The 27,183-nt window shown below is 33.5% G+C and overlaps 1 protein-coding gene across 2 annotated transcripts; it reads right to left on the bottom strand.

Annotated features, from left to right (window-relative positions):
• Positions 1-580: 580 nt before the first annotated feature.
• Positions 581-27,115, bottom strand: Myo31DF (Unconventional myosin ID). 2 transcript variants are annotated; one of them, XM_087356522.1, is made up of 19 exons: positions 26,976-27,115; positions 25,615-25,721; positions 24,425-24,620; positions 22,848-23,067; positions 21,050-21,265; positions 19,425-19,628; positions 18,217-18,418; positions 16,025-16,194; positions 15,445-15,554; positions 14,935-15,085; positions 14,214-14,458; positions 13,153-13,315; positions 11,857-12,023; positions 10,874-11,039; positions 9,849-10,004; positions 9,327-9,467; positions 8,228-8,379; positions 7,180-7,434; positions 581-1,921 (listed from the first exon to the last, which is right to left on the bottom strand). In XM_087356522.1, the coding sequence occupies exons 1-18, from the start codon at positions 27,062-27,064 to the stop codon at positions 7,206-7,208; spliced, it is 3,084 nt and encodes a 1,027-aa protein (XP_087212648.1). In that variant the 5' UTR covers positions 27,065-27,115; the 3' UTR covers positions 581-1,921; positions 7,180-7,205. The 2 variants fall into 2 exon arrangements, with proteins under 2 accessions (XP_087212648.1, XP_021933405.1); XM_022077713.2 differs by having other exon boundaries at positions 581-6,371.
• Between the last annotated feature and the right edge of the window lie 68 nt (positions 27,116-27,183).

Below are 27,183 nucleotides of genomic sequence, written 5' to 3' on the forward strand. Positions count from 1 at the left end.
CGCAGATACTAAAGCTTTTCTTTATCTGCAATCTCTATCTGTATGTCCCCTTTAACGTGTTAAAATTCTTCATATTCAATTTCTTCGGCTGAAAGCCGAGGGAGTAGGCCTACACCCAAAAATATGCTATGTAATCCTTATCCTTCATGTTTCATTATTCGTAATCATCGTCTCAATAATCCTCCAAGGAAAATGTGGAAATAAACACAAGCTCTATTATACATAAGCCTGCATAACTGAAATCCGGGCAGAATAACAAAAAACCAAATGTAGATATCACACAATAACACATCTAAATGAAATTACATGGGCAACTAGAGTCTATACAGCACTGAATTATAGGATAATTACTCAATACAGAACTGGAAATTATGCAGATGGAAGTGGTTGTGAACTCCTTTAAAGTGCTATCCTGGCATATGGCTGAAGGGATAAAGGAAAACCATAAGGAGCCTGAATCAGGAATGCTAAACATTTGGCTGTCACATTTGGTTATGCCATTGATACTTTAGCCATGCAATAAAAAATGGGATAAGGGAAAACAGCAACGCTGACCTTAATGACTCAAGCACTCAAAGGCTAATTTCAAGTTCCTGTATTTTCATGTGGAAATAACATTTTAAGTGCATACACAAAATGACAAAGAGGTTTTACTTTTAATTCTCGGCACAAATAATTTTTTTAAATAACTAACTATATCACACTTTACACAAACAGTATTCAAATCCATCACTCTACTTCAAAGCATATATTTGTTAAGGCACAATTTCTCTATTTCCTATTTTATCACAGTTATTCATAGAGAAGTCCTTACTGAATATACTACAAACTATTATCATACATTTTTCTGCTGTAAGTAATTATTTGTTCTAAGTTACATACTCATGGAAATGTAAGTACATAAATCACTGAAACATCTATTAAAATAAGTGAAATATAGAGCTATGACAGACATGATGTACCAAGTCTAATAAAAAACAATTATATTTGATTAAATTCACTGCAAGTATGGACTTTAAATAAATGGTTATTTATATAGCTGAAAATACTGAGCAACTAACATATATCAGTACAACTTCCTACAAAACAGATCAAATCTATTTTTCATAATGCAAACATCAATTGTGAGCACTATTTTTATCATTATATAATTTGGCAGCATTATAGCCACTGATATCATAAAATAAAATGTTATGAATTCTGCCAAGAACAGGTGAATGTATGGACAGTGTATACATAATACTTAACTAGTATTTATAGGTTCTGTTTGTATAATTTAGTGTACAAAAATACAAACATAAATTCCCAATTTTCAACTTGAACTGTGATTTACATTTTATGTTATGTGTAAAATCTAAACAAAGAAAAAATATTTGACATTATATTAAATTCTTAAGCACTATATGTAAAAGAGGCAAATAATACAATTTAAGACTATACAAATTTAGTACCAAAAAAAAAAAATTGTACACCTTTAGAAAATGATTACACACTATTGCATGTTTAATGTGCAGTAAAATTTGTAAAGAAGTCTATGGAAACATGATTAAAGAAGATAACAGTCCATCTCAAATACTTTACATATGAAGTATACAACAAATACTGACACATACTAAACAAACCGCATTAAGTACTTGATTATTTAGATGAAAGTCTAAACCATACATTGTTGCACATATTTAATTCAGACACAATGGAGCTGTAACCCTTACACTACAATATATGATTGCTTGTAACAGCACTGTCAAACTATTTGAATGCACAACTGTGATATATAATAACAAACTTTATTTACTTTAAAATAAGTTATCATATTATTGAGATTTGTGGTACTAGTGGTGGTGAAGATGTTTAAGCTGGTCTTCTGGGTTGTAATGCCACTTGGAGATGAAGGCAGCATGTTCCTCTGAACCGATGGTCTCTACATACAATTTCACACATTGTTACAAACCAAAATACCAAGACTAACAAATTCTTTGGATGTAATGTTACTTACACACTAGAGGAGTGGTTACTAAACTTCTATGATAAAAATTTGTCATTTGTTCTTACTGAATGTAAAAACAAAAATCAAAACTCTCATGAAGTGTCCCTGATGTCTTAGCCTATGACTATAATGCAGACAGAATTATTAAACATCCTTTATTTTCTAACACCTTCAGAAGACAACATGGTATAATTTTAATGTTTATCACATAAGAATATGGGATTTAAATCCCCGTACTATGGGCTACCAGCAAGACTTTAACTCCAGGGTTAAATGGGTTAGTGATATGCTACTGCACAACACACCTGCTAGAACATGTGTAAGGTGTGACAGATGGCTGATAAATGCTAAAGATAAGAATGACAAATCACATATTATTTCTACATTAATGCTTTTTTAGTTAAGTGATCTGAAATATAAATACATAAAACAGGATCTTCATACAGTGTCTGTTGCACAACAGATTCTGTAATTAGTTATGTATTTGATTATTATATCTGTAAGTTACTAAATCTTTGCTGTCATACTTATTCAGACTTATAAAATAACACCAGCTCAACTTTTATTATGGTCAAAATGAAATGGTATCACATCAATATGAACACCATGTTGGGAACATAACTTGGTCAAATACACAATACAAATGGAACATAAATAATAGTAATTTGAGAAAGAACATTACACTGAAATTCCATGTCTTCTATGATTATCATCATTTCCAAAAGATGATAAGGCAGTAATGAAAATGTATCAATATCAATGTCATCAAAGTCATGCCCCCATTAAAATGCCGAGAAGGACAGGCAACGTAAGTCTGATAGTGGGACCAGATATGCCACAAGGGTTAACGTTTACTGTCCAAAGAAATGTGTCCATGTCAAATGCGGTAACAGTTAATGAGTGAAAATTCAGTGTTTTTCAAGAAGCTTTAGGTTACAAAGTGGACATTACACAAACCTTCACATGCACACAAAATAAAATATAGTGCAAACTGTGTTAAAATGGCACACATAATTAAAGTAACAATTATATACACATACATTTAATCATACAACAATCTCCTGTTTACATTCAAGTGTTATAAGTACTGGAAATCTTACTAAAAGAGTGCATTAAAATTAGTGACTAAATGTAACAAAGTTCCATAACTTCACTCACTATAATATTTATACATATAACTACAAAAATATAAGATTTAAGTTCAGATTTGGATAAAAATTTCATGTTCTGTAAACTGATTTTATAAAATACAATATTGGAGCACCTCAAATTACTTACAGTTCCAGGGGTATGGATCACATTATGGCACAACTGACTGCTGATTAAAAGAAAAGTATCTTTTCCCTTTCATATGACACATATTGCACACATGATTACAGATACCTTTATTTTCTAAAACAATAATTTAAATTCTTTGTCACAGACAGTGCCAATTTCTCCTGAAAACAGTGATGTGTCACTAAATCATTTTCTACATTATACAGGAAACATTAATTTCAACAAATATTCTTACAGTAACCTGTACACCATTGCAAGATACAAAGGAATGTAAAGTGAACACAATAAGCTGCAAAATTCTGGAATGGATTTATAAACTGTTTCAGAATAAATATGACTGCAATGAGAGTTAATATAATTTAAGCACAAATTTCCTTCTGTTCTGATTAATTCATTCACGCCATGTTGTTAACAAACCTGAATGTTAAAACTGAAGTTTGAGAATATCTCATTCAATGATTTGTTCTGTGACACAAAAGCAATAACCTATCTGTGTTAAAGAGTTAGTTTGCAAGAATATGCTAGCAATACAGCGGTCTATGGTGAAAGACTGCCAAAATAAATCCAATGAAAGAAAGACAAACTGTAAACTGGGGGTGCAGAGGAGAAGACAAAATGGAACAGAGTTCATAATTGGCAATGAATGTAGTCAGTGAATTGGCAAACAACTGTAGATTTCCAAATAATTTCTTTATGGCTAATACTAGAGTAAGATGATTTTAAGCAATTTTATTTTGTGTTGGATTTAAACATAACTTTTCTTTCAGTGAGACTTTACATCAACACTGCAAACAATGGTATGGCTGTCACAGAACTGAGTCAAACATATATACACACACACACTAAAGCAGAAATCCCTATTCAATTCCAAATGTTTTCTTATATGGAACAGTACAGTATTTCCACTTGTCTTATTTTCATTAATTAATGAAGTTTCTTTAGCACAAAAAAATTCAGAACTATAAAAAAACTTAAATTCTAATACACGCTTGAAACTAGAAATAAAGAATATTTATTTATTATGTACTGGCGACACTTAACCCTATTAAGCCAAAGCTCATCAAAATAATGTTTAAAAATTCAGTTCGTACCTCAAATAAAATGTAACATCTCCATTACAAAGATCAATCGGCTAATGCTGTTTTAGTTAACAATTACTGTTTACTCTTAAGAATCATAAAAAAGCTATAAATACACTGTAGGAAATATATTTGCAGATTATTAAGGTAGGTGGTACATATAGTTACCATTCGGCTCTAAAGGGTCAATGGTCAAGGGTCAAGGCATAATTGCCCAATACTAAGTTTGTCAAAATTGTATACCCTTCCTTCTAAAAATGCGCAAGCACTTGTATACCTGAAATTCATAATTTTATGGACGATAGTTTAAATTATATTATAAACTTATCTAGTGGCTATATACAGTCACCAAAAAAGCAGTTCTGTAGACACAGCACATTCAGTGCACACACTTAACTATTTTCTCCTTGATTCTTAATCACAGACTTCTCTTACAAGGCAGACATCTTAAAATACATGATAAAACAATAACGGTGCATTCTTACACTATTTCATTTCAACATTACACCAACACTTAAAATAGCATCAAATCATCTGACAACTTATTCTCGCAATCCCCGAGTTTTTTTTTGTTTTTGGAAATGCTGAATGCAGATTGAGCTTTAGAAATATTATACTCAGTTAAGTGTTTCATGTTACTTGCTCTTTGCCCACAGAAACTTTAACTCTGGATACTTTCCTTTTTCTTGTAACTTCAAGTGGTAAAACACCAGTAAATAAACTATTCTTTTTCAACACTCTGTATCAATAGATAAAGGCTTTCTCTGTGGATAATTACAATTCTAAATATACAGCATCAACAAAATATCAATAAAAGTGTAGGTTCACCAAAAGACATATAATAGTAATAATAATGATTATGATGCTGCTTCTGATGATGACAAACAGATTCTGATGAAGATGACCTTTGAAAAAATTTAAATATTTCCATCACTTCTGTTCAATGACTAAAAAACATAAATGCTATTAACTTTTAATAATATGCTTTCACCATATGATCTAAACAATGTGTCTGCATGGAGTGCCATAATTCTTGTTGATCATGACGTCTCGAATGATACAAGATAGAAACAACACTTGCATTTATTTTCATTTACAACAAAATATTATTATACTAAACATAACATTCAGTTCAGTCCTTACAATTTTGTCAATAAACAATGTTTCTCATCAAATCCATCCTTTAGTCACCATTCTACAAGTCTCTGGAGAGCTTCAGATAAACAAGGTTTGAGAGTGTTGCATATCTATGGACAACTTAGCTATGACATCAATCTTTAAAATGCATTCATTACAGTGAACAATTTAAGTTTCATTTTCTTCAGTAGACTGACCAGAAAGTGCCAGTTACCATTCAGATTACACCTAGTACCTAAACATGATTTCCATTTCACTTCAAATATCATACCATTTATTATACAAAACCTAGGAGAACAGTACTCCCCAAATTAAAATTGTTTTGAAGCAGCCAAAATCATCTAGAATAATGATGGCCAATTTGTACTCACTAATGCCCATCAGTGGATCAGATGTATCTGTTTCAGGCAGACAAAATTCATAATTTAACATCAATAGAAGTGCTAAAATAACTGCCAAAACAACATAAAATGTATAAAAATAAACTGCAGTAAGATTATATATATTTAAATGATTAAATGCTTTAAATATATATTTCTTGAACTTAAGATCCACTGTGAATTATTAACACATTTTTAGAATATTATATTTAATAAAAAGTTACATATTATTGGAGATACAGTAAATTATGAAATATAATCTTCCTAATTTACCGATGATTCTCTTGCCAGTACATCACTTGAACTACTATCTTTTGAAAGTCTTATGCTTGTAAAATCCATACAATATAAACCAAAATTTAAATGTACAATATGAACATTTAAAACAACAAATCATATGAGATCTGAGGTTCTCACAGCAGTAGACATGTAAAATGGTGTCTTCTGGACTGCGACACAAAATAACTATGCAGGCAGTTACCAATGTTTCACAGAAATGCTGGTAACCACCTACAAGACAACATGGTGTCAGAACTCAGATGTTAACAAATGCCAAGTACTCATTAAAGTTCTGATTAAGAATAACATAGGCTGTGAAATAATGTTTCAAAAGGCATGAAACTGCATATTTTTTACAAAAAAATATAATACTTATAATACAAAATTACACAAATATCAAGGAAATGTTAACCAATATAAAATTATTATTATTATTATTATGAAATTTGTGTACTTTGTAAATGAATGAAGATTAACAAGACAAAGTAATTTACTAATACTCTCTTAATCCATAACAACTTTCATAAATGCTATAAAGCTTAAAAAGAAAGTCCAGGTAAAGAAATTAACTCTTTCTTTATCAACGAACAGGCAAGAAATAGGAGCTGCTTTCTGTAGAATGAGGAAAGTACTTTTTTTGTTAACCTGAATCTTCAGGAAGCAATTCTAAATGATTGTAACAATTGTTTTAAACGCGCATATTAATCCTGGCAAACACAAGCTGAGCTTAGCAGGAACAACAAATATACAAGCATAACTGAGCAGCAGCAATTCAAAGACATATCTTTTAAAGTTAGTAAACACAAAACAAACTGCAATTATTGCTCCAGTAATGCACCACACTGTTCAGCCTACATATTTAAAGCAAAATGTAAAAGTTCAAGAAACTGAGGGTGGAGAAAAAATAATAATAAGAACAACAATGCCTCATTTAGTGAGGAAGACTGACAAACTCTGACAATCCCTTTCCTTCTCTACTCTTGTACTTCACAGTTGCACAACTTTAATGCATTACATATTGTTGTTCTGAAGTCCTTACCTGTCACTGGACACTGAAACTTCATTTTATGCCTTCCATCCAATTTTGTGGTTGTACTGTTGACCATTCTGGTCACCAGTGCCACCTAAAGCATAGCTTGTTGGAACAGCATACACAATGGTTGTCCCATTTCCAGGTCGGAAGTTTGCCACCTGTGCTGCCGGTGATACCTCCACATGGAGTGGTCTGCTCTTGTTACCTAGCATGCACTGAAACTGACTGCCAACTGTCACTTTCAGCTCCATGTTACGCAACCTACAATTGTGAAGTGACATTCTCAAACAAAATGGTATATACACAAAACAATAACATTTCAATGGCATTTACTTTTTTAAAACTAATTACACTTCAGTCCACATGCATTTATTTTGCATTGATTTTTAGTGCAGCAGTCTTTCATGATCACTAAATGAACTTACATAGAATAAAATAAAGTGTGGCAACCAACAAACAAACTTCTGGCACATAACAATATGGGACATATATAACTACTAAGTTGTAATGGAATCATAAGGTTCATCACCACAAAAGCCCATCCTAAGCCAGTTCACATTCCTCAACCTATTTCCATCTACTCGCATCGATCAGCACTTAGCATCAACATACACTGCCATAATTATTCTTTAAATAAGTATAACATACATCTGACAGATTCTTTTAATATTTTCAGTGTTTCATCATGCAATAAGTATAACAGTGTCTAAGAGTAATAGTCTGTCAGACATCCATTGTGCAGAGATCTCTGCTCTCCTCACAACCACACTGCTGACAAAGGTGAAACAACTTCAGTCCCTTTTGTTCTTTCCCTTTCATTAGTTTCTGTTCATATTATTGTGGTGTCCCATATATCCTCTGGCAGTAACTCTGGAATTATCCCACTTAATCAACTACACATTTAAAAGCAATCTTATGATAATTATAAAATGACAATGTCAGCCTAATAAAACAAGGTAATTACAGAATATTTCAAATCCCTTCTGCTTGCCATAGGTACTGTAGAACACAGAATAACTTGGGTATCACTCTTCTTACAGTACTATGAACTTACTGTTGGTAACGATTGCACAAAATTCCAACCAATTCTCCGACTCGGTCCTCATGCGATGGTTCAGTGTTCAGGGCCACTACTAGATCATTACCCTTGTTTGAGTGAATCACCAAGAGCTGATCTCTTCCTGGGCTCAAACTCAGTCCTGTTACCTATAACAATCAAAGTTACAGTCGCAGAACATATTTAAAATTATCAGAACGCATCTGAATTCATACTCCAATGAACTGAAGATCATGCAGGAATTGCAGGGTACAGAAAACTTGGGAAGTGAGAAAGTAGATGGCATTATAAGCAGCAAATTTATCTTTTACCATCTGGAGATATTAAATTCCTATTTCAGGATAAAGCACGTAAGCAATAAAAATATACATATGATACAGTAAATGGCTGAGAGAAAAAATATCACCAAGCTGAAGGTTACATCTTCAGTAAGAAGTGACAAGATGCTTACAATGTCAAACCCATGTGCCTGTCCACTGTTAATAAATAACCTTTAAAATAAGTAACAGACTTTTAACAAAAGTTGGCTTAACATCATGCCACTGGATACCTTTGTATTCTTACATTTTCTACTGTCAATATGACACCAAACTTCTGAGGTAGGTGTGAAATAGTGTCACTTAATGCAGTTTCCTGAAAATTTATGTGGCAACAGATATGCAATTTTTTTTTCAAGATCACACTTCTGTAGACAGAAAAAAATTACAGTCACACAAAATCTGTACTTAGCTTCCTGTTTGATGGCAATAATCAATCACTGTACTCCATACAGAAACAGTTCATAAATACAACTACAATTGCAGATGACATCTTTTTATGTTAAAAATTACAAACATGGCAACAGTGTAAAGATTTGGCAAATTTAATTTAGTCTAAATCTGTACTAATGGAATTATATAAATAAACATATCACCAAACTGTATAATTATTAATTAATAGTTCCTGTCAGTCTCACCACACTTTTATAACTTTAAAAGAAAATACATACTTCACAGAAAAGCTAAGACCTATGGTGGATATGACCTACATTACTCTGGACTAAAGTGGAGCAAATTATGTAAAAATAGTCAAAAGCCAAAGAGTTAATACACTATACCTCTTGAATGGGCGAACCTTTCCTCATGGCTTTGAATTTCTTTGTTTCCAGCTTGTAGATATTGCTGTCAGTGATTAAAAGGGCTCGATCTGCACACTTATTAAATCGATTTGTTTTCTGGATGTATGATGAAAACAAAACCTGTAACACCAGGCATTCAATTCAAGTCATATCCTACAAATTTGTTTCTGTTGACTGTCTTTCAACAAGTCTAAAAACTGAAATAATAAATTAAAAGAACAAAGAATATACGGTGGAAAATGACATAAAAGCAAGTACCACAGCAAGGACACAACACAGATGGTAAAATAAAGTGCTACACATTCTGTCCAGACAATGAGTTTACGCAACAAGACACATTCACAATAAGAAGGCTCTCTGTGTAGATGAACCACATGGTGCTAGCTCCTATATCAATAAGTATTCATATATCTCTTTATTCAATTATTCCCACAATGGTAAGAGTGGTTACATCCATTTTCATTTAAATTATTTCTAACATAATCAGTTGTTAATTATTACCATTTGGAACTTGTCAGCATTGCAGAGATTGTTTATGCTGGCAATAAACGCTTCACTGTTGTGGTTGTAATGTGGAAGAGCCAGGTAATTCCCTTCCCACTTTCTGTTCTGGCCCCATGCTCCTCGCTTTCCTTTCAAAGCTGATGCTGCACACATCTGAACACAGAACATTTGTTAAGAATATTTTGTCAAAGTAAATTGAATGAACAGGGAAAATAGCAAGTGCTGTCAATACATTTTATGGAACAAAACGTGGCTATAAGAAACTAATTCTATACAGCAGAGTCCTTGAGTGCTGATACTGCGTAGGAAATTCCTTGCCCTTTTTTTGGAAAATCTAAAGGTTCATCGCTGTGTTCACAACAGCCTGCCACTAAACCTTAACATGAGTCAGATAAATCCAGGCCAGGCCCACACACCATTTTTAAGATATATTTTAATTCTAGCCTCCCCATCCAAGCTTAGGTCTCCCAAATGGCCTCTTCACTTCAGGTTATCCAACTAAAATTGTTGATGAATTTCTCATATTCCCCAGTGGGCTGTAAGTCTGGTCTCTCTTTGATTTCATTGTCATAATAATATTGGTGGAGTAAAAATTATAGAGCTCCTCATTACATAAAACACTAAACTAAACTGAAGCAAGTATTCACTAAATTTAAACTGCTCCTTAACTCCTTTATGAAGATAATTTTGACTTGTTTCTAAATATGTGAACCTGCTGCATTTTTGAAGGATTTATTAACTACCTTTGTAAAATGATCCTGTCCTGAATTCTGGTGATAAGACATGAATGTGTACTTATTTTTCTTTGTGTTTATTTCCAGACCAAACTCCCTGCAACTTATTAACGTTTTGGCATTTCTGTTTATGGTATTTGTGTTTGTGCATAATAAATTAACACAAGCAGAATAGATGAGAGGCAGATGTGCTTGTTTTTATACCAGCATATCTATATATTTTTCAGAGTATTAAAATCAATGTATGAAGAATGGACTAGAAGAGTTTTATTTGAAATGCAAACAAACCTTCAGTCTAAGCTGAGGCCACTCTGCACGTGGCACAGCACGGAGAATCATCCAGGCTCTCCAGCGAGCATGAACAGCTCGCAAAGTACCCACCACAGGACGAACGGAGAGTGGAGGTGCTGGCCAGGTCACACTCTTGCCATAGTCATGCATTTTCTTCACATCTCTGTAACAGGTAAGTCCTTTAAAATTTAGACTAGGATGTAAAATTGTGAATAGCCAATTTCTTAAACTATGTATGTGGTATATAACTCTTCAGTAACAAAATTATAAATATATTTCTATGGTATAGTGTCTAAGCTTTACTGCAGAATATACTTTCCTGAGACCTGCAATTTTCTTATATTCAGGAATGACATATACACAAAGATGACAAAATAAAATGCTAAGCCTATGTAAAATATTAACATAAGAACCCATTCGAAAATCAGGTATGACAGTCATGTTCAGAAGCAAATGTAAAAGGAGTTATGACAAAATCAATGTAAACTGATTTATAAGAATGGCTATAATATTGACAGCATTGATGTCAATTTAGTGCACACTTCCTTAAAACTTGAATAAGATCACATAATATTACACTATCAATTTAGATCACCCAGCATTACCAAATGCCTGTTTCTTCCCTCACTTGTATTCTTTCCCCCATTTTCTGTTCTTTTTTTCTTCCATATTTTCTCCATGTCTCTATGTACTTCTGTTCAGGCAAGGAGGCAGCCCAGATCTGAGACATGGCAGCTGTGTTGTACTTGTATCAGTACACAGCTGATCTCTGAACTTCAGAGGATACTTTGTGTGGGTTTATGAGTTCTACCATGGACATAAAAACATTACAAGCAGTAACAGAACAGGAAATTGCAAATAAAGGTCATGCCTTAATGGTGATTTAAGTAGTTGTGGATCATCTTCAGATACCTATTATTTTTTAAAATAAGTGTTAAAATGTCACAAGAAATTCCTCTATAGTAAAGCACATGCAGTACCTGAAGGCATAATGCAACTGTTCTAGGTATTTTCGGATCTTGGCATGCCGATAGTAGTTCATTATATATAGAGCAGCTTTCATCTTCTTGTACTGTATGCGACACAAAGTGCCTCGCCACAACTTTTGCAGCAGTATTACAATACCAGGGATTAATTCACTGCGAGCCTGTAACACATAACATGAAATGTAGCATGTCAGGGAGGGATGAGAAGTGCACAGAAAAGTTATCACAAAAACCTGAAGGCAAGAAACCACTTGGGAACCCTGGGCACAGATGGGAGGATAATATTAAAATAAAACTTAAATAAGGTGTGGTGTGGACCGAATTGATATGACTCAGGATAGGGTCTACTGGATTCTGTAAACATGATAAGAGACATATAAAGCGAAGATTTCATGGGACCGAATTTGATGAAAGACTCTCAAGTTACAAGCCGCGTCAGGTGGCTGAATAGTGAATAAATCATTCACCATTCAGCCACCTGATGCGGCTTGTAACTTTAGAGTCTTTCATTATGATAAGAACTTTGGGTACCATAGAAGAAAGGAATTTCTTGATTAGATGAGCAATTATTAGCTTCTCAAGGATTCTGACCCATAGAGTGAGTGTATAAATAAACAATGGAAGCCAAAAAGGATGTGGGAGACTGCTTAATTTACTTCTCTGAAACAAATGTAGCTCATGGAAGTTTATTCTGGGATAGATACAAAATTGCAAGCCCAAAATTTTCAAATCAAAATCAACTCAGCGGTGCAACACATGTAGCTTCTGTAGACATTCGTTATGCCTATGCAACAAATTCCTTACAGCCATATCATGTCTGTCTGTTTGTCTGCTGCACCTTGCAGTCACAACACTGTAATATATTTTAATAAGCTTTCTTATGGGAGGCCATTATGTTCTAACTTGAATGTGTAAACAAATTATAAACATCATACTGCAAGTGCAACACATATTCCAAGCTATCAGTGTAATTCAGTGCTTCTATCTAAAAGTAAACAGTGTCAACATGCTCCATGTTAATGAAGTGTTTTGGTCTAGTCTTCAATGGCCGGTTGATATATGCTTTCACATTTCCCCAAGTAGCTACTATCATAACTTCCAAGAGACATATTAAATGTCAAGAATGAATGAAGCTGACATTTATATGAAGAAACTTTCTCTTGAAAACACAACAAGTAATAGAGATGCAACAAAATCCAAAATGACTATCATTTAACAGAATATGGAAGAAACCACCAACATGCAATTCTATTTAAGCTTGAAGTACAACATAAACCTGCAAAGTCTTACCGTTTCTAAAGCAAACAGTGTTGCAGGGGAACGAATGAAAATTTTTGTATTTCCATACTTGACGTCATGTGCAAATTCTCGTTCTTCAATCAGCACACGAGTCCCATCTTTATCCGACCCTGCTCTGAAGTTGGGCCATGTGAACTGGGATATCATCTTATATCTGGAAACAATTATATATAGTTCAAACAGCGCGTGCTTATTAACAAATATAACACAAGTTTACAACTCTTGTAAAGTTTCCCTTCACCACAAAGTTGAACACACTATGAACTTCTATGTTCATACCCAGAATGTTTCTCACACCTTAATTTCTGTGGGTCTGGTCCCAGTTCTAAAATGTGATTTCTATTGCAGAATCCATCAAAACCATATTTTCACTATTGTAAGTTGTAATTAATGTGTGAGAAGTGTGATAAAAATGTAATTTGTCTCTGCACTGAAGACAAGATTAATGTTTCTCTTTATCATGAACAAAAAGGAGCATTAAAAGAAGTACAGCACTAGCACAATAAAGAGTACCAGAACAACAAGAAACACATTGAAGGTATCATGCCAGACACGCATATCAAAAATATGACTGATTTACAGGAGATTAAATTCTTGTGCCTATTCGGCTTGTCAAATGTGCACTATTAGTGTTCATGTGCCAAAATTTACCTGTTAAATAAACCAATAATCCATGAAAAATATAATTAGCATATAAGTTAAACATCAACAATTATTGAATGATCAAGTGTAAAAATAAGATTCATTCTTAAATTATAGATGGCTTGTTAGGGAAATAATATCCTGTAAATCAAATACAGAAAATTAATGACAAATTGCCTATTAGGATCATGTTATTATCAAATGTCATGGCTGAGACGTTAGCATGCCTGCTTCATAATTTGGGGATCCTGAGTTCAAAATGTCAGACCAGAGACTGACTAACATGAGATTTTTCACACTTTTCCTCAGTCTTCCCAAACAAATATAAAGACAGCACCATTAAATAAACAAAAAACAAATAATTTTCATATTCTATCTCCATGGAGATTTTTATTTAGATTCAAAAATACCTTTTTAGGAATTTGTCATAGCGTTGTCGGTAAGCAAATCCGGCTCTCCTGACTCGAACATTCTCAACTAGTCCAAGGTAGCACACCTGATGTTTGACTCTTTCTTCATCAAACAATGAAGGAGATTTCACTTCATTTGGTTTGATGCAACGCACATAGAATGGCTCCTTGCTGGTCAGGGTCTTGACTAGATTGATCATTGAACTGCGGAACAATGTTCCTGCTGTCAGAGGACGCTTTGTTGTCTACAAGAAAGGAAAGGTTTACAAAAATAGGCAATTCAGTGTAACCCAAAAAAGCTTTGTTGCTACAGATAACAGCAGTTTCCTAAGGTTTCATGAAATGGTACAACAACCAAACATATCTGACAACAGCTTCAAGTTTTAGTGTAACTACAATGGGAGACAGGAAACAAGAGATGTATTTAAAAGAGACTAACAATGGAAGAAGAATAGTAAATATTTTACCTATACCATATGCTATCTCAAGGAGGAAATGATAATCAATTAACCAATTCCATACATACACAAGCTGACAATGATGTGAACACAAACAACTGCCAAATTAAGGAAATAAATACAGAATATGATTAGGATAGTACATATAGATCTTCCTCATCAAACTTACTTATGACTGTTTTGGACAGAAGGAATTCAAGTATTGTTTCTACACTTTGCTACAACCAGATGCTAAAAGGTTGAAGATGAAATGAACTATTTACCTTAGTAATGTCCATGGCACCTTCTGGCCACATGTCACTGATGATTTTGTTTGATGAATTGTGTAAAAGGCGTTTGAAGTCTTGAAATAATGTATCCTTGTTTTTATCCAAGAATCCATCGATATTGTACACTACATCTCCTGCATAGTGTCTGTTGAAGACAAATTTAATTTGTTTGAATTCAAATATTTCCTTCAGAATAGCAACAGACTACAAATTCATTATGAATGAAACACTTCAAAATAAAATGGAGCTATCTATGCTTTCTCCACTTCGGGAAACTTCTAAATACCCAGTGACAACCCTATATTACCTAATTTCTTACATATATGTGAAAGTTTGATTAATTGAATTATGGTGTAAGAAAGAAGCCCTTAAAAGGGTATACACACATTTTCTCAGTTTAGAGACTTTTTCCTAATTCTGTCTCTACTTGTGTCAGAACTGAATATAAGACTGTAATGATTTAAAACAAATTGTACTTCAAGAGTTAACTGACTTAAAGCATACCTGATTCTAAATTCTTCTTTGTGTTTCAGTTCTTTGTCCATGGGACTCAGCTGTCTGCTTGTGTAATGTTTATGACCAGCCAACTTCTTGTCCATGGCTTCAAGCAACATCTGAAAACAACAGATTCCTTCAGAAATGTTTATTTCATTTGTGTACTTGCATTTAATGCTACATTATGTGAATGTGACTTTACATTAAGGCTGTCAAGATGACCCTTTTATCCTCTTGTAATAATTATGGAAGGATGATATTTGGAAATATGGAGAAGCAAAATCCAGCTGTTGTAACACATATAAATTAAGGTTGCTATGCTGAAATAATACCTTTAAATACCAGAAAAGGATTAAATTTATCAAACTGTTAATTGGACTGGAAAAGAAACAGAAAACAAATGTAATGAAAGATTGCAGAGCCCTAAAATAACTAACTATCTTTAGTTTTCTATCAAGTAACATAATTTTTATGACCAAAGCATAAATGCATCATCATTAATCTCTCCTAAGTCTCTTTTTCAGTGTACAGTTGAAGTTTACCTTACTTAATCTAAAATATCTAAAGACAAAATATTATGGTGTAATACCTCATCAGTAACCTTTCCAACATTTAGGCAAGCCTCATCCAAAATTGCAAGGACACCCTTGTGAGGCTGTTCCACCAAGTCACAGATGATTTGGTTGTTGAAGAAATCAACATTTTTCCACTCAATGCCCTCACGACGGTATTCCTCTTGTTCTTGTTTCAGTACAAGCTCTAGAAAACAACAATATAAACGTGTAATTGACACTTCTGGGTTGTAGCACTATGTCATCTGGTAAAAGTTTACCAATGTTTCAGAGGTCCTTGCAGCCTCCATTATCCTAATTGCCCTGATGATGGAGGCAGCAAGGACCTCTGAAACATTGGTGAACTCCTACCAGTACTACAACCCAGAAGACAGCCTTCTTCAGACTCACTGCCATGAAAACCTCAAATCCTACTTAACACAATACTTGCTTAGGTCAGTATGAGCTCCAGATGTGACTGAAAATAAAGTAGTATTTCATTCTTTCAATACACCATTATTTCATGGAGAGATGACAAAGTAAAGAGAAGTGGGAGGGGGAAATATGAAGTGATACTTCTGATTATATGTCAATCTAGAAAAATGTATATTTCCAATTTGAGAGAAATAAATTCTCAAAGAAGAAACTTCAGGATTCCACTGAGACACAATACAACAGTATAGAAATCCCACAGAGAGTTAAATACTTGTAGCCCCTGAATTTCACCATGGAGAAGTTCATTCTTCCATCATCCATCATTTCCAGCTATACAAGAGAAATACATTTCATGGTCATGTATTTTTATAGTACATAATAAATACAGATAACTATTAAACACATTAAAGAAATATATAATTCACAACTATCAGAATTAATGTTTAAACATTTAAAACATTTACACATTTGGCTGATGATCAGAGCTGGCCAACTGGCTGCTGACATGGCGAGATTTTCTGTAGTACAAACTATGTGAAATGTAATGCAAATTTTAGTAGTACAACATAAAATGTAATACAGAATCATAACACTGTTGCAAAACAAAATGTAATAATTAAGGATTATGCTGTTTATAACAACAGAAAGGGATCTCAAAATCTAACACAGGTAATAAACGTGCAACAATTTTAAAGTGTCTGCAAGGGATAGGGTACACATAATATTTCTGATACATCACAGACTTACTCTTGCAACTTTAACTCACAGCACTCTACATTATCATCTCAAAACTCAGCACATGCACAGGCTATACAAAGAGAACACAAAAAAATTTACCTTTGAACTCCAAAACATTGCTGAAAGCAAAGAAATGTTAGAATATTATATTACAGTACCAATTTTATTTTTGCAGACAATAAATTCACTAATACCCAGATCCTATGCAAGGGTGGTCAACATACAGAATTACAATTGTCCAGCAGTCAGCCTGTCTCATATTTTCAATAGTACAGTGTAATAGAAGTTTATGAATGTTTCAGAGGTCTTTGCTGCCCCCTTCATCAGGGCACTAAGTAAGCTGTGAGTCTGTGATCAATGCAAGCATGCACAATGGCCCAGACAATTCACATAAAGTTGGGCCCGTGAGAGAATGCTCAACATGTTTTGTCGATCAGGATAGGCAGTTTATCCGATCTGAGTGCAGATAATAAAGTCATATTGCACCTATTGGACAAAGACTTACCACCACAATATAACAGATGTTGAGGAGCACAATGCTAGAAAGGAACTGTGGTACAGAAATCTGACCCTTCACAAGAATGAGTTTTTGTTGGTGCAGTCACAGAAATGTAAGCCCTTGACTGTGGTCAGCCAAGAATTCATGTGCGTGAAATCAGTTTCAGATATAGAAACCAGTCAGTCAAGGCAGATCCTTAGCCATCCTCCCTGTTCATGCTAAATCTCAATGGCCTACCTGATCATCCAGTCCATGTACCTAGATATGGTGGACACGATGTAACCATTTGACCACGATACTTAGCAGCACTAGATCATTAAGTAGTTTCTTCACAATCATTACACAGTCATAAACTTATGAATTCCTGAAGAGCATATTGGCACAAACCGCAACGGGCAATGATAGATATAAAACATCTGGCACAATCTAATACTATTAAACTGCATTTGAAAAGCCAGAATGTACACTGTAACATGGCAAGAAGTTTGATCATGCTTCCTAACACACCTGTCACTTTAAGAACATATAATACATATTATGGTCAAACATGTTACTTACCAATGAAAAGCTGTTGTAGTTTCTCATTACAGTAATTTATACAGAATTGTTCAAAGCTATTGGCATCAAAGATTTCAAAGCCATAAATATCCAGAACTCCAATTACTGTTCCCATGTATGACTTCTTTCCTAATTCACCTTGCACATTCAAAGCAGCATTAATTTTCCCAACAATCCATGTGAAGAGTCTGTCATACACAGCCTGAAATTATTTATTCATTATTATATAACATTTTTACATAAAACTAATGTATGCACAGGAATTTCCTAAGAAAAAAATCTGTAGATACTGTACTGTAGATTAGAAAAGAAATCTCATAAATTCTAATGTTATACTCAACTTACAAAAAATTTTGAAATATTGAAAAATAATATTTAAAAAAATAATTTTCAGGAGGTAAAATCATAATTGTGCTTTGTCTTCCTTCTTCATCACTCATCCTGCAAGAAAGAACATTAATTTCTGCATAATTTTATATAAGTTTGGTGTCTGTATTGTTATCTGATACCCTGTAGTTGTTATTCATGTCATGTTCTTCAATGTCGAACATGGAATCAGAAGGTGGGCCTGTTGTTTCTGGGGCACTTTCATTACAATCAGACTCACTTTCCAGAATAAAGTCACTATCACTATCTATAGTATCAAATAATCTAAAATATTGGTATCATCTATTCTTGACCTTGGACCAGTCATTGCTAAATGAAAAATCTAAAAGAAAACTAAACCTATATACAATAAAATAACAAAAAACTATAATAAGCACTATATAAACTTCAACTAAAAACATAATTACAAGGCTAAACACTTATCTTAGCAAAAATATAGCAAAATCCACAAGCAATAATTGTTAGAATGCTACGAGGTCCACTTGTGAGCTCAGCGAATTTCATTTGTTCAAAGAAAATATTTGTTTAAGATTGCAGTCTTTTTGGTTGTTGCACCACGTAGTATGGTAGATGTCCACCAACGTTTCAGAGGTCATACTGCCTCCGTCATCAGGGCAATGAATGAGACAATCGAGCGGAAAGGACTAGGTTTATAGGGACCAGACAGTGACCAAATAACTAGATGGCTTACAGAACTCGAAGGTTCATCACTGAACTCACCAATGCCCTCCACTGGACCCTATCAATGTAAGATCAACAGGCATCAAATTGTTATTAAATACAACTCATTTTCATCTGTTCAATAAATGAATTAGACTCACCTTAGCCAGAGCATCCCTTCCATACTCTGCCTCATGTAATGTATGCATTTTTTTCATGACTTCACCACGGGCTGCAATTACTCGTTCACTCAATGCTTTGCTAAGTTCTCCTGAAGTTACACTGAACATGGTTGCTGCCTTGTTCACAACATTGATGTCTGCTGGTTTAGTAGACTCTTCCTGGCTCTTGAATGTCACATTTCCCTGTGCATAAGAAGATACAGTAAAGAGAAAGATAATGTTGTTGTGGCAATTAATTATAAAACTCATTTTATGATGTGTGTAATTTACTTGAGGATTTCTGTACTCATAAATAAATAAGTGGATTTATATTATTTAAGATGTTTATTACGCGTACAATTAACTCAATGGAACAGAGTCCTTTTTCCCCAGCAAACACCAGATGGAATGCTCAAGAAATTCCCAGCCATTTTATGAAATACAAAGGTTCATTACTGTGATCACTGCCTGCCAATGGACCCTATCATAAACCAGTTGAATTCTTCACAGCCTAATTTTTTAAAAATTAATTTTAATTTCATCCTCCTACCTACATACAGATCTCCCAAGTAGTTTATTCCCTTCATGTATTCTGACTAAAATTTGTATGCATTTCTAATTTCTCCCATTTGTGCTACATGTCTCATCCACCTTATCTCCCTTGATTTAATCAGCTTAATAATTTTTGGTGAAGAGCACATTTACTGAATATCCTTGACCATTATAACTACACCATAGCATGTTCTTGGCCACACTACAGTACAGGCAATTAGAGGCTAGATTCTAACCATGAAGGACAGGGTTTGCTCTCAGGGCAATATATGTGGGATTTGTGGTGGACAAAATGGCAATGGCACAAGTTTTTATTTGATTTTCCCCATTCATGTATCATCTGGAGGAATGAAAATGGGCCCCTCAGTGGCTGCAGTTCCAAAGAGACACAGTCAAACCTCATCGTAACAGTAGGAAATAAAAATAACGGCATGTCCCCAAGTTGCGGATCAGAGAGACAGCTTCCAGATATGGGGATTGGTGTGGATATTTGAATAAGTGGTTGCTGACTGACCTCTAGCTTGGAGCCTTAAATAAAAATTGTAACAAAATATCAAAATATGTAACCATATATGTATATCTTTATAAAGTTAATTTTTTCTGGAATTCTACATTCATTTCACTGTTTTATTATTTTATAAACATGGACCATTTGTATGTGTTTAATAACCTTACATGAAATTTGATATAAAGTCTTCATGCCAATGGAGGCTAACTAAAGTTCACACTTTTCAATTTCTAGCAGTAATCTGGACAGCATGTATAAGCAGTAATGAAAGACAACTACAGTGCTTGTTCTGTGGTATGTGACATACGTTAATGATTACCATGCACTACTAAAAGTAACTCCATGTGAAAAGATACAGTGTAATAAAACAATTTGCTTCCTCCCAATAAACAGCATAAACATGGAAGTCACTTGTTAAAAGTGAATTTATTCATTAATTTATATTAACTGATATTCTAGATGAATCAGCTAAAGAATTATACACTAGAGTGCCACATTCTTAATAATATTTAGCTAATACCAGCATTTCTACTTCAATATATACCTGAAAGAACTTCTTACTCACCAAGTGGAGAATGGCAGCTACAGTATTCCATACTGTGCTTATTTCTGAACTCGAGAAGCCTAGTGTCTTAAAAGCAGAATTTGTAGCCTTGTAGTCTGACCCATCATTAATGGTATTCACTTTGGATGATTTCCCTTGCTGGGTATAGAAATAGGCATCTGGGTCACGAGACAACTGATAGGCTTTCAATTCAGACTCAGTCAAGCCTCTCAACAGCTGCAAATATTAAATAATAATTGAAGACAAACTAAAATTAATACAGCTTCAGTTAGAAATTATGACATGGAGAGAAAAGATTAAGACACACATCTAAATGAACAAAAGAACAGATGAAACCAATTTTGCTACACGCTATGTAGAATCAACCATTTCTAATGCATCACTCATGCTCACAAATGACATTATATACATAACTAATTCTACTGAACATGGGCAGAGTTCTTCTTGAAAAGCTAATAATCAATCAGCTAATTAAGAAATTACCAATGTAAAAATTGGTTTTAACTGAAAACCAGCATGCTGTTCATGTAAAGTTGAAATATGTTGTATACATAAGGATATCAGTTCAACTGGACAGATGGGCTTTAATCTGCAGAAAATTATATAACAACATCAGTTATAAGTGAGAATGGGGAGCAAGCCATTGTAACCGAAAAAACTGCCAAAACAATCCTGACTTTCATAACTCAAAGGCAACATATATACAGGTCTTTTAAATTAAGTGTTTGTAAAAATGGTTAAAAGTTGCTTGTCTGTGGGTTGAGATCAGCTGGAATCAAATTATGTGAATACCTCATAATTTCCTTATTAAAGGAAAGAAAACTAAAGGAACCATGGAACCACTTCCATGTAACACACTAGTATTGAAGAATATGTTGTTTTTAGTATGTATCTTTTTAGCTTTATCACTGGAAAAATGTTAAGCAAGGACAGAACTGTGATAAGTGTTATCACACACCATTGTGGCTAGCTGTCATATTCTTGTATGCCATGACATAAACGGAAGGAAAGTTCTTCACTTAGCAACAGTACTTAAAAGCAAACTAAATTAATTTTATCATTACAGTAAATAATGTCAGAGAAACTGACAAAAAGATTTAATTAAGATAACAATGGTATTACATAGCAATCAACAACTGAAACTGTATCAACACCCAATCTGTCACAGACATAACAGCCATGATAACACTAAGGTCTCATATGATAAGATTACCTGTAAAAACCTGATAAGTTGAAAGGATATATGCTCAAGAGTTCAGAAATTCTGTTCAACCACAAGAAGATAATGTCATAACCTTAATTGTATTTATACAAGGGCATTCTGAAATGTACCTTAACTTTTAATGTATGGGAATAGGGGAATGAAATCCCAATATTACCAATGTCCTCTGCAATGGCAGTATCATCTGTCTTCAGTAAAAATCTTTCATTCATAAGCTTCACTTTAAATTAATTCATATACTTCTTTACCACATTTTCATGTTATATTTTATACATTTGTGGTTGATTTAACAACACTGTCAGCAAATTGCAAAGGACATGGAAAAAACTCATCATGGCTTAATTTAAGGTACTATCTCACATTCTGCCTAGTAGGACTAATAAAGACAATGACAAACGTCATGTAATCATTAACATACAGCTGAGTGAATGAATATTATACCATACAACATTACAAAGAGTGCAGTTACATTTTCAAGAAGAATTATTTAAGATCCTCGGAGATACCTTCCCAAGCACAAATGACAGTTATTTTTACATGTTATGAAGACCTACATAACCTTTGTTTGTTACTCACCTGGTAAAATGAGTGAAAATTACGTTCCCCAATCTGCTGCAAGATTACGCGAGATTTTTCAAGAAGGTAATTGTTAATATGACCTCCAATAGGATCACCTTTGAAATCAAAGTTTATGTCCATGTACTTGCCAAACCGAGATGAGTTGTCATTACGGTTAGTTTTTGCATTGCCAAATGCTTCCAGAATTGCATTTGACTGAAGAAGGACATTCTTTACTCTGTATTGAAATAAACAAAAAATTCATTCAATAGAAATCAATGTTCCCTGACTTCCTGATCTGTACAATGTTTAAAAACATTACTTAAATTCAATTAAATATGCCATTTATATATTTTATGTGTCACAATAATATCCACAGTAAAACTCTTTTCTGTGTAATTTAAATCCAATATATTGATGCCCTCAGACTAGCTGATTTAAATGCATGTAACACACGCATTTACATATTCAAATGTACTGCATTAAATGTGACAATGGATGAACTTACATGATGCCACATTTTAAAGCAGACATAAAGAAAAATTGAAAAATATGTGTCCATTTGCATGATATAATAATCCTACAGAAACTACTTCAGAATTACTCAGTACACCTTATAATTCCTCTCTCTGAATACAGAGTTATGCTTGACTCATTATAATATTTATCACATATGCTGCCATGTTACTACAAGTATATGGTTTACTGTCACAACTGATAAAAAACTGAATCAAGCATTGGGATTCAGAAAATGTTTCAATCCAACATTCATATATTTATTCTGTAACCAAATTCAAGAAGTCCTGAGTTTGGAATGTGAAGGTATGTATGTTTAAAATTTAAAACATTAAAACTGTGGAAATAAGTACAAAGTGTATTGTAAACTTATAGATTTCAGCTGAAAAATGAGAAGTTAAAAATATGAAGACTGGCACATTATACATACTGAAGGTGTCATGACACTTATTATTTTCCTAATTATACATATTAATTGTTTTGTATGTAAATGTTTCAAGATTTTTTTTCAGTTAGTAAGTCAGTGACTCAAGTTTCCTTTGGACATGCAGCATGTAAAAATGTTCCAATAAAATGCTCATATTATTTTTGGCCAATAAGACTTAAGAAAATCTTCATTGCAGGGCAAACTGAGAAGGATTTGAGCTTTTCATGGCGGTGAGTCTGAAGATGACTGTCTTCTGGGTTGTTGCGCCATGTAGTCTGGTAGAAGTTTACCAACGTTTCAGAGGTCCTTGCTGCCTCCATCATCAGGCGATGAGTGCCCTGATGATGGAGGCAGCAAGGACCTCTGAAAAGTCAGTAAACTTCTACCAGACTACACAGCGCAACAACCCAGAAGACAACCATGTGCAAACTGAGAAATTCATAGTTCCTATATATATTTTTTGTAAATGTCAATAACTGAAAACATTTAAACATACTATTTAATATTTCACAATAATTTTAAACAATTTTCTTTTCAAACTTTACTTTGTGGGAACAACAACAAACACACACAAGGCAATACCCTTTAACTGGACTTAACATGTTACACATTTCTAGTTTCTGAATGTGAGTAAATTTGTCATATTAATTACCTCTCAACTTCTTGTCGTCCACCTACATTGGTGACTGCAGCAATATATTTCATTATAATCTTGGAAGCTTCCGTCTTTCCACTTCCTGATTCACCACTGATGACTATACATGTATCACGACCTTGCTGTTTCATCTCTTTATGAGCAGCATCAGCAATAGCAAAAATGTGAGGCGGATTTTCAAATAATTCTCTACCTACACAAATATAATCTTATATTACTATAAATTACATTAAAATAAACATTTTCTTAAAAACGAATGTCTAAAATTTTATAATCATCTTCAATATCAGCTAGATAATCGATGTACACAAACAAATTAAAAATGAACTGGAACTTTTGGTCATGAAAGTGTAAGCAAATGTGCACAGTTCCAACATTAAATAATAATATGCCACTCAGAAAAATAAACCAGCCTAACCAAACTCTTTGGTAATAGAACCTGAAGGTTAAACAGTGCTAATATTAGGTACACACATTTTAACTTCATATCACAGATATAAACAAAATGTTATGATGTAATATTTTCTATGTTTGATGATCTGTTTAAATATTCTCATGCTTGTTTATAGGGTCTACTGATTAAATTCATGTACATTTTCACCCATTTTGCATACAATAAAGTAAACGTGTAAAATACATGAGAACATGTAATTGTATTTCTTCTATATTACAGTACATAATAATAAATGTTTAAGAATTCATAAAAAAGGCATGGAGAATATCTTTAGAGTAGGAAGCAAGCAAATACACTATATCAAAGCAAAAGCCCCACATTACAGAAAAACTGAGGCATAACTGAATTGTTTGCTAAATTATACTTGTTAAATCAAGCACGTTACAAAAAAAATCAACATTAACAAGTAAGTCTTATGGAATAAACAGTATATTAATATATAATTCTGAAGAGAAAACATATTTGAAAAGTGGACTTAGAAAGAGGTGGTAGAATAATATTAAAATGGGCCTTGACAAAACAGATTATGAGGATGGAAACTAGCTCAGTGTTGGGTATGATAGGAAGTTTTTGTGCAAATGGTACTGTTAATCAGGGTTTATTATTGGATAATTAGAAACTTAATTTTCAATATGACCACTCATTTGTATAGCTTTTAAATAAATGACTTGATTGTGAGTCATTATAGAATGACAAAGGGGTTTTCCAATTTAAAAATAAAATTGTTATTCACCTTTGTATTGAGACACATGTTCAGGGCCATAGATATTCATTGTGCGGTATGGATTCACAGAAACACATACTTCTCCAATATATGTGTAAATTTTTCCTCCTTTGAACCTACAAAATAACACAATTTATTAGCTTTCTTGATCACATCTCTTAAAATTTTACAGATTTTTTTATACTCTGGTCCTCAAATACTTCATATATAAAACCCAGTTTACATTTCCTTCCTCACAGGTATAAAGCACTGATTTCCAAATGTTTCTTGCACATTTCACAACTTCCTTCATTTGATGGCACTAGTCTGGAAACTGGGTCTTGGAATCTTTTCTTTAACACACATTTTAAAGATTGGAAAATACAGAGGAATGGAAGAAAATATTAGCACCGGAAGACCGAAGTAACGGTCAAGAAATGGAAGAAGAAGAAGAAGTAGTCTGAATGTTAAATGGTAGAATAATATGTATAGTCAACTGGCTGTCCTCTTCAAATCCACTGTTTATGTTCAATCTGCATACAGGATTAGGCCTTACCTAGTTTAAATAAATACACCAATACTATAAAATTGTCTTGGGTGACAAGCCACATTAAAATCAAACCAGTCCCTACGTGGCTTGCTGCCAGTGAGGATTTTATTGCATTTAGTAGCCTCAAAAGGCTCAAGTATTTAAAATTAATACATGTTCAGAAATCATCTCACAGCATTTTGTTCCTCCACGATTACAATAATAAACTTTGTTACAGTGCTGAAGATAGCTGTCTCTTGGTTTGTAGTGTTATGTCTGGTATAAGTTTACCAATGTTTCAGAGGTCCTTGCTGCCTCCATCATGATGATGTGTGTTTTATATCACAATATAATGATGATGATATATATTATGACATAAAACACATTACATGCATTATTTTCTTTTTCATTGTTTTGATATTTTGTCATTGGTCTTAAATTAGAAGTTGAGGGAATCATAAAATTGGCAAAAAAGAAATGTTTTATTTTTTCCAACAGTATTTAAAAAGGGTTATAAAGCAGGGAGCTGGTGGCAACGCATGCCACAGGTGTGATGTCATTGAACGAAATGATTCATTGACAGCTAAACATTAGTGTACTTTGGTTTTGCACATTTCCACTCATTATGATTACGTAAAAGACTCGATGATGTAATTTAAAAGACGTTTCAATGTGCTCTTACTTTGGTCACACTTTTTCTTTTTTAACCACCTGCTACTATGGCCACGCCCTCAGGCAGGCAAAAGACAGTGAAAGCTATGTCACATTGTGTTAAATTACAGAAAAAAGTTTATAATCACACAATATATATATATATATATATATATACATATAAAGAGCACATAATAGTTTTTATTTTTACCTCTTTCGGAGATTATCCATAAACTTGTCAAGCGTAATTTCATCCAAGAGGACGAAATCAACAATTCCAACCTCATCTTGTGCCGCCATTATGTCACCGCACCACACTGTGACCTACTGGTTATCTGAGCACAAGAAGACTAAGCGGTTGGTGGTAAGTGAAGTGTGATTCACTGGGCGTGCTCAGATGTTGTAATGTTGTTAACGTT

The sequence above is a fragment of the Zootermopsis nevadensis genome, unplaced genomic scaffold (assembly GCF_977971745.1).
Source record: "Zootermopsis nevadensis isolate Lab colony 2312 unplaced genomic scaffold, Znev_1.0 Znev_ptg000027l, whole genome shotgun sequence".
NCBI classification, from domain to species: Eukaryota; Metazoa; Arthropoda; class Insecta; order Blattodea; family Termopsidae; genus Zootermopsis; species Zootermopsis nevadensis.

Coding starts and splice junctions, on each gene's coding strand:
- Myo31DF (XM_087356522.1), bottom strand. CDS start 27,064: ATGGCGGCACAAGATGAGGTTGGAATTGTTGATTTCGTCCTCTTGGAT. Junction 23,068..24,424: donor GGACGACAAGAAGTTGAGAG/GTAATTAATATG, acceptor ATTTCAATACAG/AGTAAAGAATGTCCTTCTTC. Junction 15,086..15,444: donor AAAGAAGAATTTAGAATCAG/GTATGCTTTAAG, acceptor TGTCTTCAACAG/ACACTATGCAGGAGATGTAG.